Source organism: Belonocnema kinseyi, chromosome 4 (genome assembly GCF_010883055.1).
Source record: "Belonocnema kinseyi isolate 2016_QV_RU_SX_M_011 chromosome 4, B_treatae_v1, whole genome shotgun sequence".
NCBI classification, from domain to species: Eukaryota; Metazoa; Arthropoda; class Insecta; order Hymenoptera; family Cynipidae; genus Belonocnema; species Belonocnema kinseyi.
The window spans coordinates 17,139,149-17,158,502 of NC_046660.1; the positions used below are offsets into that span (position 1 = coordinate 17,139,149).

Sequence of the window (19,354 nt, forward strand, 5' to 3'; positions counted from 1 at the left end):
AACTTTTTTGTTGAACTTGAGCTTTTTCTTTTCCATTTTTGACTAGATTGTTTTCTAGATAAAAATTGAATTATTGGATAAAAGAATCATGTATTTTGTGGAAAAATCGCCTTTTTGCTAGAAAATTATTCTTGTTGTTTACAAAATTCATGTTTGACCGAAGATTCAGCTTCTTGGAAAAAAAAATCTTTTTAATGGAAATTAATTTCTCCAGTTGAAAAATTAAATTTTTTTTGTGAACTCATTAATCTTTTAAAGACTTTTTAATTGAAAATATAACTATCCAGTTATTGGTCTTTCAACTATTATTCGGTTTCATGTATTTTTGTGAAAGTTTGTCCTTTTTTGGTAGAAACTTAATCTGTTCTTGGTTTCAAATTCTTCCTTTCGGTTAAAAATTGGACTATTTTCTTTAAATTCTTTTTATTTTGTTCAAAATGAATTTTTCAAATTAAAAATTTAAGTTTTCATTGTATAAATAAAAAATGTTTTGTTAAAAATGAAACTATTTCTTAAAGAATAAACTATTTAATTCAGAGTTGAACTATTTCGTAGAAAATTATATTTTTTGGTTGAAAATTCATATTGTCGGGGGTTTAAAAATACATCCTTTTGGTTGAAAAATGTAATAAAATTATTTTTTAAAATTAGTTTTTTTTCAATTAATTTTTTTAACAGAAAATTGATCTTTTTTAAATTAAAACTTCACACATTTTATTGAAACTTGTAGATGACCACTATAATCGGCTTTTTTGTTATAGAAATTCCTTATAATGACTATAGGGGTGAATTATTGCGGCAATTATTGGCATTGTTGATGTTTACATAACCTACAAATGTATAGAAATAAAATTTTATATTTTATATACTTGTCATGTAGCTCGATTTTAAAAGGGAGAATCGTGCGGGTGCAAGTTGACATCAATTACTCTTAATAAAATGAATCAATTACGGAACAGGTCGTATAACAGCTCAATATGAATAATGGACTTTGACCGTAAGTGACCGCGAGAGACAGGACACACATCAAAGTACCAAGTCCCCACGGACCAGTCTTTTTTACATCACGAAAATTGTCCCTATTTTTTATAATCATTTCTTTGATTTAAAAAAACATAAAAAAAACGAAAATGTCTGAAAACGTGAGCCCTATTAAGTATTTCCTGAGTGGAGGATTTGGAGGAATCTGCACAATTGTTACCGGTCATCCTCTCGACACAATAAAAGTAAGGTTATATTTTGTTAGTCAATTGTTTTTTAAACTCAATGTTATCATTATTCTGGATTATATTATTATCAAGCAGTTTAAAATTCAAGAAATTATGCTAGAAACATTTTTTTATATTTTTATGTTCTTTTTTTATTTTTATTTTTCTGTACTAATTTTTTGAGATTTTAGACTTCACGCTCTTTTCTTCTTTTTTGCCCTTTTTCCCCTTTTTTTAAAGCATAATAATTTTTTCCCAATTTTTTATGAAACTTGCCCTATTTTCACGTTCATTTTTCAATAAATTCGAACTGAATTAATGGGATCCAGTAAGAAAATGTAACTATTTTTGGTTGAGAATTCGACTGTTTAGTTTAAAAAATCGTCTTTTTGGATTGAAAATTCAGCTTTTTTGGAGAAAAGTCATTTTTCTTGACTAATAATAGACTTTTTTTATTTAAAATTCGATTGTCTTTAAAAAAAAACTCGTCGTTTTGGCTTTAAATTAAACTATTTGTTTAATAATTCAACTGTTTTGTTGAAAGTTGACCTATTCTGTATTTTAAAATTCATATTTTCTGGTTGAAAATTCTATTTTCGTTTAAAAAATTCATCTTCTCGCTTTAAAAATTCAACTATTTGGTTTTTGTTTGATGTTTAATCTTTTTTGTCTGAAAATGCAAATTTTTGGTTAAAAATTTTACTATTTAGTTAAACATTCACCTTTTTTGTTCGAAATTTAAACAATTCTGTCGAACATTTGTCTTTCTGAATTAAAAAGTTTGTCCTTCTGTAGTAAATATCCATATTTTTTTAATGAAAAGTTATATTTCTGCGTTGAAAATAATTTTTTTTGTTAAATTCAATTCTTTGGGTTAAAAACTCAAATTCTAAAAAATTAATTTTTTGGGCTTGAAAAGTTTTCAAATAGTGTTATTGTACTCTTATGTTTTTTTATGAATGAAAATCAAAATTTTATGATTTAAAATTCAGCTGTATTCTACAAAAATCGTCCTTTTGGAGAAAAAAATTCAAATATTGTGTTTTTGATCGAAATTTAATATTTTTTGTTTGGAAATTAAACCATTTGGTTGAAATTTAATCATTGAACGTTGACATTTCAACTAGTTGGTTAAAAAATTCACTATTTTTTTTAAGTCATTTTTTTTAGTCGAAAATTCACCTTTCTTTGATAAGAAAATTTTTTTTTGTTAAAAATTAAACTGTTTTGTTGAAAATATAATCATTTTGTTGAAATTTCAACTATTTATTAAAAAATTGAACTATTTTGTTAAAAATATAATTCTGTGGCTAAAAAGTCATTTCTTGAATAAAAATTAATTTTTTTTTTTTTGTTAAAAATAAAACTTTTATGATTGACAATTCAACTGTGTTCTAAAAAGTTCGTCTTTTTGGTTTTGAAAATTAAATTATTTCTTTTTTTTATTAAAGTTTTATCTTTTTTGTTTGGAAATTGAACCACTTAGTCGAAATTTAATCTTTAAAGTTTAAAAATTTAACTATTTTGTTGAAAATATAATTCTTTGGTTGAAAAGTCATCTTTCTTAAATAAAAATGATTTTTTTTTTTATAAAAATGAAACTTTACTGATTCAAAATTCAATATTCTCCTAACAAATTCACCTTTTTGGCTTTGAAAATTAAATTATTTCGTTTTTGCTCGAAGTTGGATCTGTTTTGTTTACAAAATTGAGCCATGTGGTTAAAATTTAATCTTCTAAGGTTGAAAATTCAAATTTTTGGTTAAAAATTTAACTGATTCGTTAAAAAATGTAATAATATTTTGAAAATTCAATTATTTCGTTAAAGAAATAATCTTTTTTACTCTAAAATTACAATTTTTTGTGAAAAATTCAACCTTTTATTTTTTGTTTATAGTTTAATTTTGTATGAAAAATTCATCTTTTTGGGGAGAAAATTCATCTTCTTGATTGAAAATTAACTTTTTGTTGAAAATTCGACTTTTTGGGTCGAAAATTAAACTATTGTCTAAAAAATATGTCATTTTGTCTTGAAAATTCAACTGTTCGGTTTTAATATTAGTTAAAGCTTACTGTTTTATTTTAATTCAACCATCTGGTTGAAATTTTATTTTTCTGGGTTGGAAATTCAACTATTTTATTTAAAAAATAATCTTTTTTGATTAAAAAATCACCTGTTTTGAAAGAAAAGTCTTTTTTCTTTGTTAAAAATGAACTTTTTTGTTGAAAATTAAACTTTTCTGATTGAAAATTAAATTTTCTCCTTAAAAATTCACCTTTTTGACTTTAAAATTAAATTTTTTATTGAAGTTTGATCTGTTTTTTTTTATTGAACCATGTGGTGAAAAATTTAATTTTCAAAGGTTGAAAATTCAACTTTTTGGTTAAAAGTTTAACTAATGTGTTAAAAAATATAATTAGTATGTTGAAAATTCAATTATTTTGTTAAAGAAATAATCTTTTTTAATCTAAATTGAACTGTTTTGTGAAAAATTAACTATTTATTTTTTGTGTAAGATTAATTTTTTTTATTTGAAAATTCAATGTTTTTGTTAACAAATCAGCTTTTTTGTCGAAAATTCAACTGTTTTGTTGCAATTGTAATTATTTGGTTGACTATTTAACTATTTTGTTAAAAAATAATCTTTTTTGGTGCAAAATTCATCTGTTTTGAGAGAAAAGTATTTTTTCTTTGTAACGAATGAAATTTTTTGTTGAAAATTAAACTTCTGTTTGAAAATTAAATGTTCTCCTTAAAAAATCACCTTTTTGACTTTGAGAATTAAATTATTTTTTTAAAGAAATAATCTCTTTTTGTCTAAAATTCAACTTTTTTATGAAAAATTCAATTATTTCATTTTTGTTTGAAGTTTAATTTTTTCGTTTGAAAATTTAATATTTTTGTTAAAAAATCATATTTTTTGCCGAAAATTCAACAATTTTGTTGAACCTTTGTCTTTTTTTATAGAAAATTTCGTCCGTTTGTTTTGAAAATTCATCTTCTTGATTAAAAATGAACTTTTTATTAAAAATTCCACTTTTTGGAAAGAAAATTAAGTTATCGTCTAAAAAATTGGTCATTTTTTCTTGAAAATTCAACTATTCGGTTTTAATTTTAGTTCAAGTTTATTATTTTCTTTTAATTCAACCATCTGGTTGAAAATTAATTTTTCTATGTTGGAAATTCAAATATTTTGTTGAAAATGTAATTATTTTGTTTATTATTTAACTATTTTGTTATTAAGTTTTTTTTTTTTTTTGAAAATTCATCTATTTTGCGATACAAATCTTTTTTCTTTGTTACAAGTCAAATTTTTTTGTGGAAAATTAAACTTTTCTAAATGAAAATTCATCTTTATGATTAAAAATTCAACTGACTTGTTAAAAAATATAATTAATATGTTGAAAATTCAATTATTTTGTTAAAGAAATAATCTTCTGTTAAAGAAGGTTTTGTAAAAAAACTCAACATTTTAGTTTTCGTTTAAAGTTATTTTTTTTATTTGAAAACTCAATGTTTTTGTTCAAAAATCATATTTTTTTGTCGCAAATTCAAAAGTTTTGTTGAACTTTTGTCTTTTTGGAGAGGAAGCTTCGTCCCTTTGTATTGAAAATTCATCTTCTTGATTAAAAATGAACTTTTTATTTCAAAATTCGACTTTTTGGGTCGAAAATTAAACTATTGTCTAAAAAATTTCGTCATTTTGTCTTGAAAATTCAACTATTCGGTTTTAATTTTAGTTAAATCTTATTGTTTTTTTTTTTTAATTTAACCATCTGGTTAAAAATAAATTTTTCTAGGTTGGAAATTCAAATATTTTGTTGAAAATGTAATTATTTAACTATTTTGTTAATAAGTATTCTTTTTTGGTTGAAAATTCATCTCTTTTGCGAGAAAAGTCTTTTTTCTTTGTTACAATTTAATTTTTTGTTGTTGAAAATTAAGTTTTTCTGATTGAAAATTTAATTGATTTGTTAAAAAATATAATTAATATGTTGAAAATTCAATTATTTTGTTAAAGAAATCTTCTTTTTTAGTCTAAAATTCACCTGTTTTGGGACAAATTCAACCTTTTAGTTTTTGTTTAAAGTTTACTTTTTTTATTTGAAAATTCAATGTTTTTTTTTAACTCATCTTTTTTTGTCGAAAATTCAAAAGTTTTGTTGAACCTTTGTCTTTTGGGGTAGGAAATTTCGTCCCTTTGTATTGAAAATTCGACTTGTTGGGTCGAAAATTGTTATTTTTTTTATTTTAATTCAACCATTTGGTTGAAAATTAATTAATTTTGATATTGAAATTGAAGAGAATTTATTTTTTTACAAAAAAAAAATAACATGGTTATAATAATTCGAGACTTTTCAGAAATTTCACATCAATAATAAAGACAATTGTGTAAAATTCAGTAATTTTGAATTAAATAGCCTCTTGCATTTTCAATTATTAATAATTATTCAAGAAATTAGTGACACATTAGTTTGCGATTAGTAGAGTGTTTTTTTTTTAAATTGAATTTAATTGGATAGAATTTTGTTTTAAAGTAGACTTAGGAAATCTGAAAAATTCATGGAATTTTTAAACCAGTCTTTTTTAGTAACCCTGAATTCATCTTTTTTGTTTGAAAATATTTTAAATATTGTTAATGCACCTTTAGTCTCATTATTTAATTGAAAATTCTACTACTTTTGATTCTAAAGTTCAAATCTTTTTTTAAACATTAGGTTTTTTTAGAAAAAGTATTCATACTTTTGGGTGGAAATTCTTTGAAATGAGAAACATTTCATATTGAATTTAATATGATATTTGAATTAATTTTATTTAGGAGAATTTATTCTTCCGAATTTCCCTATTTTCCTGAAAAATCGCCCAATTTCTTCTGTTTTTGGATCATTTTGGGCTGTGAAGTCTGAGATTTCTTTTTTTTCTATTTTATTTATAGGTGCATTTTTGTATTTTTATAATTTAGATATTTTTTATTTTATATCAGGTCCGACTTCAAACTATGCCTAGGCCAGGTCTAAATGAATCTCCATTGTATAAAGGGACATTGGACTGTGCCAAAAAAACGATTTCCAAAGAAGGATTTACTGGTTTATACAAAGGTATATTTTAATTTCTTGTACAATTTTTTATCCTCTTTTTTTTTAGTAAAATAGAAGAGAAAATATTGTTTCAATTTTTAAAAATTTGAATTAAATAATTTTAGTGTTTTCACTCGACCTTTTTTTTTATTTTTATCATTTTTATTGAGTTGGAAGAAAGGAATTTTCCGTTTATATTTTTTGTTCTGAATTCGAAATCTATCATTTTTTTATTGAAAATACGAATTTCCGCCGAAAAAATCGAAATAATTTTGAATATAAATGAAAAGTTTCGAATAAATATTTATTTTTTTGTTTATTTGTTTTTAGGGTGATACCTATAAATATAATTTTTCCTGAGTATCTTGAGAAAATTCAAAAGAAAAAAAGACAATTTTTGCAATAAAATAGTCGAATCCTCAAAAAAAAAAGATTAAATATTTTCTAAAAGAGATAGATTTTCTGTGTTTATATTTTGAATTTTCAAAATAATTTAATCCTCAATCAAAAAAGATTTTAGTTTCACACCAAACATTTGCAATTCTAATTTTTTTTAAAGATTAAATTTCTATCAAAAGAGATGAATTTTCATTTTAAAAAAAAATTGTTGAGTCCAAAATTAAAAAAAATTACAGGTAAATTATAATGAAAAGAAAAAAAAAACAATTTTTAAAACAAAATAAAAATTTCAAATGACTATTTTATTTTTATTTTTTTGTTTGCTTTAAAGTTAAATAAACTTGATTTTCCTAATTTTTTTGAGAAAATTCCTAAAAATCTTTTTAACTGACTTGCATTATCCAAAAAGTTGTTTTTAAATTTTCAGGATAAATTTTTGACAATTTTAGGAATATGTTGTAATGTTTTATATCTTTTCAAATATTCTCTTCAAATTAATTATTAAAAAAAAGAATTACTTTAAATATTCCCATGAATATACAGAAAAAATTTTATCTTGAAAACTTTTTTTGTAAATTTCAAAAAAAACTTCAACATTTTATTTGAAATCCTCAAAAACCTTCATTTTCTTTTAAGTTTTTTTAATTTTTATTTTAGGAATTGTTTAAAAACATTAAATTTTTACACAAAAAAGTTAAATAATTATTTAACCAAAAAATATACATTTTTCACAAAAAAATTAATGATTAATTCTAAAAAAAATTTAATAGTTGATATTTCAATTTAAAAAGATTTTAATTTAAAATTAAAAACAGTTTAATTCATCCAAAAGTAAACGAATTTTCAACAAAATAGTTGAATCCTTAACCAAAAATATAAATTTTCACCCACGAAGATTAATTCCCTGCTAAAAAAAAAGATAATTTTTTAACAAAATGATTATATTTTCAAACAAAGAGATGAATTTTAAACTAAAATTAATAAAATAAAATATATGTAATTTCTACTTAAAAAATGAATTTTGAAACAAACGAATTTTGAATAAAGTATTGAATTTGGAACCAAGAAAGATGTCGGATTCAAAGAGATTTTCTTTAAAAGGCTTGAAAATTTTATTTTAATATCTTAAAAAAATGTAAATTTTGGAAAAATTCTGCAAAATCAAAAAAGTTCTTTTAAAATCTTTTTAAACTTTGTGAACTAAAGATTATTTTTCCCCCCAGAAATCATAAGGGATTTAATTTATTCTCTTGTAACCTTGTAACCTTTAAAGTTCATAAAAAGTTTCTACTTTTTTTTTTGTAATTCTCACAAATCTATATTTCGTTTTAAATTTGTAAAAATGTTTTCAAGTTTAAAATAATATTTCTAAATTATTTAAACTTCCAGAACTTCTAAATGTCTTTTGAAATAAATCAAAAGTTTTCTTATAATTTTTTTTAAATCCTGCAAAAATTAAAAAAGTTCATAATTTCTTTTCACATCTTTTTTTTTAGATAGGAGTGGATGAGACTGTACTCTATAAACTTATTGAATTTTTTAAAATTTATTTTTAATTTAGCTGTGCCATGAAAATGTTTAATTTAAAAAAATCGATTTCAAAAATATTTTGTGAATATGATTAATATTATACCATAATATTTATTAAAAGGTAAAATAGTGTTTAGAAAAATAAGAATAAATTTGAATTTTAAATAAAATAAGATCTATTATCGCATATTAAATATTTTTTTAAAATAAATATAGGCATGGCTGCACCACTCGTTGGAGTTGCGCCAATATTTGCCATGAGCTTTTTGGGCTATGGATTAGGAAAAAAATTGCAGCAAAAATCTCCGGATGAAAGACTGACACTCCCGCAATTATTTTACGCTGGAGCTTTCAGCGGAATTTTTACAACTTTAATCATGGCTCCAGGAGAAAGAATTAAATGTCTTTTACAAATTCAACACGGAGAAGCGAAACCAAAATACAATGGTCCCGTAGATGTCGTAAAACAACTCTACAAAGAAGGAGGAATCCGCAGTATTTACAAAGGAACTTGCGCCACTCTTCTAAGAGGTAAAAATGCCAAATTTTTTGTCATAAATGCTTTAAATTCTTCAAATTTGAAGAAAAAATATTATATATTCAACAAAATAGATGAATTTTTAAACAAAGATTTAAATTTTCAAAGAACAAGAATTCTTTAGGAAAAGAGAAGAATTTTCAATTTAATTTTGTGAATTTTCAAAAAAAAAATAGTTCAACTTTTAACCAAATAGTTGAATTTTTGTGGAAGAAGATTAATTTTTATACATGGAGATTAGTTTTCCAGAAAAGGACGAATTTTCTGGAAAAAATTTTTGAATTTTCAACCAGAAAGTTCATTTTTAACCAAAAAGTTGAATTTTCAACAAATTAGTTCGACTTTCAATCAAGAAACAGAATTATCAATCAAAAGTAATGAATTCTCGACAAAAAATGTAATACTTCATATTTAAAATTTTTTTAAATTGATTTTAAATGAAAAAAGTCGATTTCTAAAAAAAAATGAATTTTCGAATTTAAGAAGACGAATTTTCTACAAAATATTCTAATTTTAACATTATTTTTCAGATAAATAGTTGAATTTTTAATTACAAAGAATAATTTCTTATAAAAAGAAATTGAAAAAGTAGTTAAGTTTTACAAAAAAAAAATGTTTTACCAAAAAACAAATTGTTGAATCTTCAACCAAAAAAGATTAATTAGCAAAAAAAAATATTCCCAAAATAAATGAAGTTTCCAATTTTAAATTAAAAAATTGAATTCTATAAAATAAAATGAATTTTCAACAAAATAGTTTAATCTTTATTTAAAAAAGATTAATTTTCAACCAAAAATTGAATAGCTCTATTTTCAATTTCAAAAAAATTAAATTTTTTACTTAAAGAAGACGAATTTTCTACAAAGCATTTGAATTTTTTAATTAAAAGGTGAATTTTCAACCGAAAATTTATTCATCAACCAAAAAGATGAATTTTCAATTATGAAAAATAATTGTTTATCCTAAAAGATGAATTAAAAATAAATTTAAATCTCTTTAAACATGTAATAGTTAATATTAAAAATTTCAGTTTAAAAAAATTTTAATTTTTAACAGAAAAAATAATAAATTTTCACCAAAGTAGTTAAATTTGCAAACAGAGTTAAATCGTAAACTAAAAAAAAAAAAGAATTTTCAACAAATTATTTCAGCTTTCGACAAAAAAGTAGAATTATCAACAACAAAATTTAAATTTTAAATAAAAAAAGTTTAAATCTATAAAAAAAATTAATTTTGAATTTGAAGAAGAATTTTCTACAAAACATTTGCATTTTTAAATGAAAAGATGAATTTTAAATTTAGAAGAATAATTTTTTATTGAAAAAGACGAGTTAAAAAATTTTAATCTCAAAATTAAATTCTAAAAAAAATAGTTGAATTTTCAAACAAAAAAAATTGATTTTTAACAAAATAAATTAAGTTTTAGCCAAAGAGTTTAATTATTAACTAAAAAAGATTAATTTTCAACCAAAAATTGAATACTTTCATTTTATGTTAAAAAAATTAATTTAAAATGAAAAAATTAGGAACTTTCAACAAAGTAGTAACATTTTCAATCAAAGAAGTAGAAGTATCAACCAAAAAATGTGAATAATCAACAAAAAATGTAATAGTTGATATTTAAAATTTTTAAATAATTTAATTTTAAATAATAAAAGTTGAATTCTATTAAAAAATAAATTTTCATCTTAAAGAAGACGAATTTTCTTCAAAACATATGAATTTTGAAATGAAAAGGTGAATTTTTAATCGAAATTTTTTTCAATCAAATAGTTGAATTTTTAATTAAGAAAAATAATTGTTTATTCAAAAAGAAAATTTAAACAAAATTAAATTCTAAACAAAAATAGTTGAATTTTCAATCAAAAAGATGAATTTTCAATTATGAAGAATAATTGTTTATCCAAAAAGATTAATTTCAAATAATTTTAAATCTCGGTAAATTCTACAAAAATGGTTGAAACTTCAACCAAAGTATTTAATTTTTAACTAAAAAAGTTTAATTTCCATTCAAAAATTGAAAAGCTTAATTTTAAGTTAAAGAATTAATTTTTAAACTGCAAAAATTAAGCATTTTCGCCAAAATAGTTACATTTTCAACCAAAGATTTAAATATTTATAAATAAAAAATGAATTTTCCACTAATTAGTTTAACTTTCAACCAAGAAGTTTAATTTTCAACCAAAAAAGATGAATGCTTAATAAAAAATGTAATAGTTGATATTTAAAATTTTACAAAAATTTAATTTTTAATAAAAAAGGCGAATTCTACAAAAAAAAATGAATTTTTAACAAAATAGTTCAATCTTTATTTAAAAAAGATTAATTTTTAATCAAAAATTGAATAACTCCATTTTCAGTTTTAACCAAATTAAATTTTTAACTGAAAAACTAATAAATGTTCACCCAAGTAGTTAAATTTTCAACCTTCAACTTCTAACCAAGTAGTAGAGTTTTCATGGAAGAAGATTAATTTTTAACCAAGGAGATTAGTTTTCTACAAAAAAGACGAATTTTATTTATTTTTTAAACATTTGAATTTTCAACCAGAAATATAATTTTTTACCAAAAAGATTAATTTTCTACAAAAAATTTGAATTTTAAAGTTATTTTTCAGCTAAATAGTTGAATTTTCAACAAATTAGTTCAACTGCAACCAAAAAATTGATTTATCAACCAAAATAAATGAATTCACAACAAAAGTGTAATAATTGATACTTAAAATTTAAAAAAAAATTAACTTAAAGAAGACGTATTTTCTACAAAAAATTTGAATTTTAAATTTATTTTTTAGTCAAATAGTTGGATTTTTAACCAACAAGATGAATTTTTAATTACGAAGAATAATTGTTTATCCGAAAAAACAAATTTAAAAAATAGTTAAATTTCAAAGTTAAATATTACCAAAAAAATGAATTTCCAAAAAAATAGTTGAATCTTCAACCAAAAAAGATTTTTTTTGGTTGATAATTCTACTTTTTGTTTAAAAGTAATGAACTAATTTGTGGAAAATTCGTGTTTCATTTATTAAGATTTAAATCTTTAGTTGAAAATGTAACCACTTTGGTGAAAATTCATAATTTTTTCCGTTGAAAATTAATTTTTTTAACTTAAAATTGAACTTTTCAATTTTTGGTTGAAACTTCATATATTTTGTTACAATTTTTTTTTAATGAAAAAATATCAAATCGTTACCGAAACAGATTAATTAAAAAAAAAAATTAACAAAATAAATGAAGTTTCAACCAAAGAGTTTAATTTTTAACTAAAAAAGGTCCATTTTTAACCAAAAATTGAAAATTTCAATTTTAAGTTGAAAAAATTAATTTTAAACGGAATTAATAATAAACTTTCACCAAAGTGTTAAATTTTCAACCTGAGTTAAATCGTTAACTAAAAAAACGAATTTTCAACAAATTAGTTGAGCTTTTGACAAAGAAGTAGAAAAAACATTAATTCTAAAAAAAATTAATATTTCAAATTTTACAAAAATATAATTTTAAATAAAAAAAGTTGAATTCTATAAAAAAAATTAATTTTCAACTTAAAGAAGACGAATTTTCTACAAAACATTGAATAAGTCAAAGTAGTTACATTTTCAACCAAAGATTTAATTTTAAATAATAAAAAATTCATTTTCCACAAATTTATTTAACTTCCAACCAAGAAGTAGAATTTTCAACCAAAAAATGTGAATTCTCAACAAAAAATGGTATAGTTGATATTAAGAATTTTACAAAAATTTAATTTTAAATAAAAATAAGTTGAATTCTTCAAAAAAAAATGTAATTTTTAACAAAATAGTTTAATCTTTATTTAAAAAAGGTTAATTTTAAATACAACATTTAATAGCTCTATTTTAACCAAGAAGTAGAATTATCGATCAAAAAAGATCAATTCTCAACAAAAAAATAATAATAATTGATATTTCAAATATTACAAAAAGTTAGTTTTAAATAAAGAAAAAGTGAATTCTAAAAAAAATGAATTGCCAAATTAAAGAAGACGAATTTTCTACAAAACATTTGAATTTCTAAATAAAAAGGTGAATTTTCAACCAAAAAGATGAATTTCCAATTAAGAAGAATAATTGTTTATCCAAAAAGTCAAATTTTAAAAAAAGTTTAATTTCAAAGTTAAATTCTACAAAAAACATGAATTTTCAACCGAAAAGTTATTTTTCAACCTAATAGTTGCATTTTCAACCAAAGATTTAAATTTTAAGAATAAAAAATTAATTTTCAACAAATTAATTCAACTTTCAACCAAGAAGTAGAATTATCAACAAAAATATAATAGTTGATATTTAAAATTTTACAGAAATTTAATTTTAAATGAAAATGTTGAACTCTACAAAAGCAAAACTGAATTCTCAATCGAAAATTATTTCAGCTTTCGACAACAAATTAGAATTATCAACAAATAAAATTTATATTTTAAATTTTAAATCAAAAAACTTGAAATCTATAAAAAAAAGTTAATTTTGAACTTAATAATTGTTTATTCAAAAAGACGAGTTGAAAAATTTAATCTCAAAATTAAATTCTAAACAAAAAGCCAAAAAAGATGAATTCTCAATAAAAAATCTAAGAGTTAATATTAAAATTTTTTTAAATTTTAATTTTAAGTAAAAAAAGTTGAATTCTACAAAAAAAAAGAATTTTCAACAAAATAGTCGATTCCTCAACCAAAAAATATAAATTTCTAATAAGTTGGATTTTTAACTAAAAAAGATTAAATTTCTACCAAAACAGATTAATTTATAAAAAAATTAATGTTTAACAAAAGAAATGTGTTTCAAAGAAAATAGTTTAATCTTTATCTAAAGAAGATTATTTTTCCACGAAAAAGTGAATTTATCAATTTTCGGGTAAAAAAATTAATTTTTAACTGATAAAATAATTAATTTCCTTCAAAGTAGTTAGATTTTCTACCAGAATTGAATCGTAAAGTAAAAAAACGAATTTTCAATAAATTAATTCAGCTTTCAATCAAGAAGTAGAAATATCAACATATTAATTTTCAAACAAAAAATTTTAATTTTCAACCAAATAAATGAAGTTTTAACAAAAGAGTTTAATTATTAACTAAAATAGATAAATTTTCAACAAAAAAATGGATTAGTTCAATTTTAAGTTACAAAAAAAATTAATTTTAAACTGAAAAATTACGAAATTTCACCAAAGTAGTTACGTTTTTAACCAAAGAGGTAAATCTTTGTAATAAAAATGCATTTTCAACCAAAAATTGAATAGTTAAATTTTCAATTAAAAATATTATTTTGAACTAAAGAAAAATAATACATTTTTACAAGAGTAGTTAAATTTTCAACCAAGGAGTTAAATCGTAAAATAAAAATAAGAATTTTCAACAAATTAATTCAGCTTTCAATCAGGAAGTAGAAATATCATTTAAAAAATTTGAACTCTCAACAAAAATTGCAATAGTTGATATTTCAAATTTTACAAAAATTGAAAAAACCAAAGAAGATTAATTTCTAATCAGTTGCATTTAAAAAAGAAAAATTTCTTTTAAAACAGATTAATTCTTAAATGAAAAAATAAACGATTTTTGAACAAAATTAATTAATTTCCAACGAAATAGTTTGATTTTTATCCAAAAATTTAACTTTAAGTAACCAAAAAACATTGATTTTCAACCAAAAGAAATTAAATTTCTAGAAAAAATGAAGAATCTTTAACAAAATAAATGAATTTTCCACACATTATTGAATTTCTTAACCAAAGAGATGGATTTTCAACTAAAATTATGAATCTTAACCGAATAATTGAATTTTAACCCACAAAAGATTAATTCCTAACAGAAAATTTAATAGTTGGTATTTCAGCTCGAAAACGTTTTCATTTTAGGTTAAAAAATCAAAATAGTTTCATCCTCAGTCAAAAAAGGTTAAATTTAACCATTAAATTTTTGGTTGAAAATTAGTAATTTAGTTAAAAATTCAATTCTTTTATTGACAATTAAACTATTTTGTTTTGAGGTCATCATTTTTGGATTAAAATTTAACTGAACTTTGTTGAAATTTCTTCTTTTTTTTTTAGTTGAAAATTCAACTATTTTAGAAGAAAATTCAAGTAAATTTGAATTTTTAAAATAAAAATTCGACTTTTTTGGTTTAAAAAATGATCTATCGTAGAAATTTAATCTTTCTCCGTTAAAAATTTAACTGTACGTATTTTTAACTTAAAATTTATTTATTTTAGTTAAAGCTCTCTTGCATTTTGTAAACAAATTTTCTTTCTTCGTTACAATTTTTTCTATTGAAAATTTTACTAATCTGTTTTAAAATTAAAATTTAGTCAAAAATGTATGTATTTTGTTGAAAATTCGTTGCTTTTTTTTCTAAAAAATTATTCTCCTTGATCAAAATTTGATCTCCGGTTGAAAATTTAACTATTTTAGTGAAAACATGTTAGATTTTTTTGTTAAAACTTAAAGTTTTAACTTAAAATTGATTTCTTTGGTTGAAACTCTTTTTTATTTTGTCGAAAATTCTCATTTCTTGGTTAAAAATTATTATTAATATTATTTTTTTTTAAATATAACTATTTCATTTTTTATTGGAGAATTATCTTCTTTAGTTGAAAATTCGCCATTTTTGCATGAAAATTAATCTTCTTGATTCAAAATGCATATTTTTGTTGTAAAATTCAACTAATGGGTTAAAAATGAGTTTTTTTATTGACGATTCATCTCTGGTTAAAAATTGAACGTAAAAAAATGTATTTTTTGTTGTTTTTTTTTAACATGAATTTTTCACCTGAAAATTTAACTATTCCATATTTGTTTCGAAATATTTCTGTTTTAGTTGAAAAATCGTCTTGTTTGGTTGAAAATTATTTTCTTCCACTGCATATGTTACTAATCTATTTTCAAACAAAAATTTATATATTTTAGATCAATCGTCTTCTTTTTATAGAAAATTAATCTTCTTGATAAAAAATTCATGTCTTTGGTTTAAAATTTTACTAATTTATTGGAAATACTTTATTTGTTGGTTCCAAATAAAATTTTTTACTTAAAATTGATCTTATTTAGTTAAAACTCTTTTGAATTTTGTGAACACATTTTCTTTCTTGCTTACAATTTTTTTAAACTAATAATGTAACTATTTTATTTTTGATTCGAAAGTTGATCTTTTTTATTTAAAAATTCATACATTCTGTTAAAAATTCGTCTTTTCTTGTTGGAAATTAATTTTTCCACTGAAAATTTAACTGATCTGTTTTAAAATAAAAATTTAGTGTTTTGTTGAAAATTCGTCTTTTTTTGTAGAAAATTAATATTCTGGATCAAAAATTCATTTATTTTCTTGAAAATTTAACTATTTTATTGAAAATACGTTATTTTTTGGTTCAAAATGGAATTTTTTACGTAAAATTGATTTCTTTTAGTAAAAGCTTTTTTGCAGTTTGTATAAAATTCTTCTTTCTTGGTTACAAATTATTTTTTAACTGAAAATGTTACTATTTAATTTTTGATTGAAAAATTATCTTCTTTAGTTGAAAATCCACGTATTTTGGTGAGAATTCGTCATTTTTGCTTGAAAATTAACCTTCTTAGTTCAAATTTCATATTTTTGTTGGAAAATTCAACGAATGATTTAAAAATTAATTTTTGGATTGAAGATTCATCTTTGGTTGAAATTGGAACTGAAAAAAAATATTTTTTTTTTGGTTGAAAAATAATTTTTTACCTGAAAATTCAACTATTCTATATTTATTTGGAAATTGATCTTTTTTCGTTAAAAGTTTCATTCTTTTGTTAAAAATTCGTCTTTTTTGTTAAAAATTAATTTTCTTGATCAAAAATTCATCTCTGGTTGAAAAATAAACTATTTTATTGAAAATACGTTATTTTTTGGTTGAAAATTAAATTCTTTAGTTAAAACTTTTTTTTTAGTTAAAGCTCTTTTGCATTTTGTATAAAATTCAACTAATGGTTCCAAAAGTAATTTTTTAATTGATCTTTGTTTGAAAGTTAAACTGAAAAAAATACATATATTTTGTTGTTGAAAATTAATTTTTTACCTGAAAATTGAACTATTCTATGTTTTTTGAGTTGAAAAATCAACTATTATTTTGCTAGAAAATGCAGCTTCTTGGTTAAAAATAAACATTTTTGATTTAAAATTTCAACTGTTTTGTAGAAAATTTGTCGTTTAGACTAAAAAACCTAAAAAAATTTTATTTATTGACTAAAAAATCTTTGTTAGTTGAAAATTCAATTTTTCAATTGAAAATTTGTCTTTTTTGGTTTAAAAATTTATCTCCTATTGTAGAAATTTAATTGTTCTCGTTAAAATTGTAACTTTGGGGTTGAAAATCGGTTTTTTAAACTGTAAATGTAAGTATTTTATTTTTGGTTGAAAATTTGTCTTTTTTAGTCGAAAAATCGTCGTATTTGAATGAAAATTATTTTTTTCCTCTGTAAATTTTACTAATCTATTTTCAGATGAAAATATCAAAAATTCATCTTTTGGTTTGCAAGTTCAATTAATTTATTGAAAATACTTTATGTTTTGGTTCAAAATTAAATTTTTAACTTGAAATTGATCTCTTTTAGTTAAAGCTCTTGTGCATTTTGTAAACAAATTTTCTTTCTTGGTTAAAATTTTTTTAAACTGAAAATATAAATTTTTTTATTTTTGGTTGAAGAATGATTTTTGTAAGAAAATTATAATCTTCTTGGTTCAAAATTCATCTTTTTGTTTGAAAATTCAATTTTTTATTGAAAATTCGTCTTTTTGGTTTAAAAAATGATCTCCTAACATAGAAATTAAATCTTTTTTTTTTGTTAAAAAATGTATTTTTACGGTTGAAAATCAAATTTTTTAACTCCAAATGTAACTATTTTATTTCGATTTGAAAATGTATCTTTCTTAGTAAAAGTTCACTTATTCTGTTAAAAATTCATCTTTTTTTTGGTTGAAAATTAATTTTTTCCATTGAAAATTTTGCTCTTTTATTGAAAGTACGTTATTTTTTGGTTGAAAATAAAATTTTGTACAGAAAATTTATTTATTTTTGTTAAAGCTCTTTTGAATTTTGTAAAAAATTCATCTTTTTGATTACAAATTATTTTTTAACTGAAAATATTACTATTTCGTTTTTGATCGAAAAATTATTTTCTTTAGTTGAAAATCCATGTATTTTGTTGAAAATTCGTCATTTTTGCAAGAGAATTAACATTTTTGGTTCAAAATTATTTCTTTTGCTTAAAAATCCAAATAAAGGGTTAACAATTACTTTTTTAAAGTGAAAATTTGTTCAAAAATTGAATTAAAAATATATATTAATATTTTTATTTGAAAATGAATGTTTTACCTGAAAATTTAGATATTCCATGTTTGTTTGGAAATAAATCTTTTGTTTGTAAAAGCTTAATTCTTTTGTTGAGAATTCATTTTTTTGAGTTGATAATTCAATTATTATTTTGGTAGAAAATTCGTCCTTTAGACTAAAAAATTCAAAACTTTGGGTGAAAGTTTTTTTATTTATTGACTAAAAAATCTTTCTCGGTTGAAAATTAAATTGTTTTATTGAAAATTCGCCTTTTCAATTAAAAAATGTATCTCCTATTGTAGAAATTTAATCGTTTTCATTGAAAATGTAACTTTACGGTTGAAAATCGATTTTTTAAACTGTAAATGTAACAACGTAATTAATTTATTTTTGGTTGAAAATTTCTCTTTTATAGTTTGAAAATTCATGTATTTTTTTGAAAATTTATCTTCTTTTGCAGAAAATTATTCTTCTCGATCAAAAATTAATCTCTGGTTGAAAACTTAACTATTTTCATGAAAATATGTTATTTCTGGGTTCAAAATAAAATCTTTAACTCCAAATTTATCTTATTTAGTTAAAACTCTTTAGAATTATGTAAAAAAATTTTCTTTCATGATTCAAAATACATCTTTCTGTTTGAATGTTAATTTGTTTTATTAAATATTCGTCTTATTGGTTTAAAAATGTATCTCCTATAATAGAAATATAATCTTTTTTTCGTTAAAAACCAATTTTTTTTAACTGCAAATGTAACTATTTTATTTTTGATTGGAAAATTTATCTTTCTTAGTTGATAGTTTATTTATTCTGTTAAAAATTATTTTCTTTGTTGTTGAAAATTAATTTTTTCCACTAAAAATTTTACTAATCTGTTATAAAATAAAAATTTATTAACAAATTTATTTATTTTCTTGAAAATTCGTCTTATTTTGTTAAAAAAAAAAATTCTAGTTAAAGCTCTTTTGCATTATGTAAAAATTCTTTTTTGGTTACAAATTTTTTTTAACTGAAAATATTACTATTTAATTTTCGATTGAAAAATTATCTTCTTTAGTTGAAAATCCACGTATTACATTGAAAATTCGTCATTTTTGCATGAAAATTAATCTTTCTGGTTCAAAATTCATATTTATTGTTGAAAAATTTAAATAATGGTTTGATAATGTTTTTTATTGAAAATTCGCCTTTTTGATTAAAAAATTTATCTCCTATTGTAGAAATTTAATCGTTTTTGTTAAAAATGTAGCTTTACGGTTGAAACTCGATTTTTTAAACTTTAAATGTAACAATGT

At 20.7% G+C, this 19,354-nt stretch overlaps 1 protein-coding gene across 1 annotated transcript in view; it reads left to right on the forward strand.

Annotated features, from left to right (window-relative positions):
• Positions 1-919: 919 nt before the first annotated feature.
• LOC117171306 (congested-like trachea protein) overlaps positions 920-19,354 on the forward strand; it is a 44,274-nt gene continuing 25,839 nt past the window's right edge. Inside the window, exons 1-3 of the mRNA XM_033358475.1 lie at positions 920-1,226; positions 6,194-6,308; positions 8,433-8,747. Of these exons, the coding sequence (XP_033214366.1) occupies positions 1,131-1,226; positions 6,194-6,308; positions 8,433-8,747 (526 nt within the window). The 5' untranslated portion in view covers positions 920-1,130. The remainder of the gene's footprint in view (positions 1,227-6,193; positions 6,309-8,432; positions 8,748-19,354) is intronic.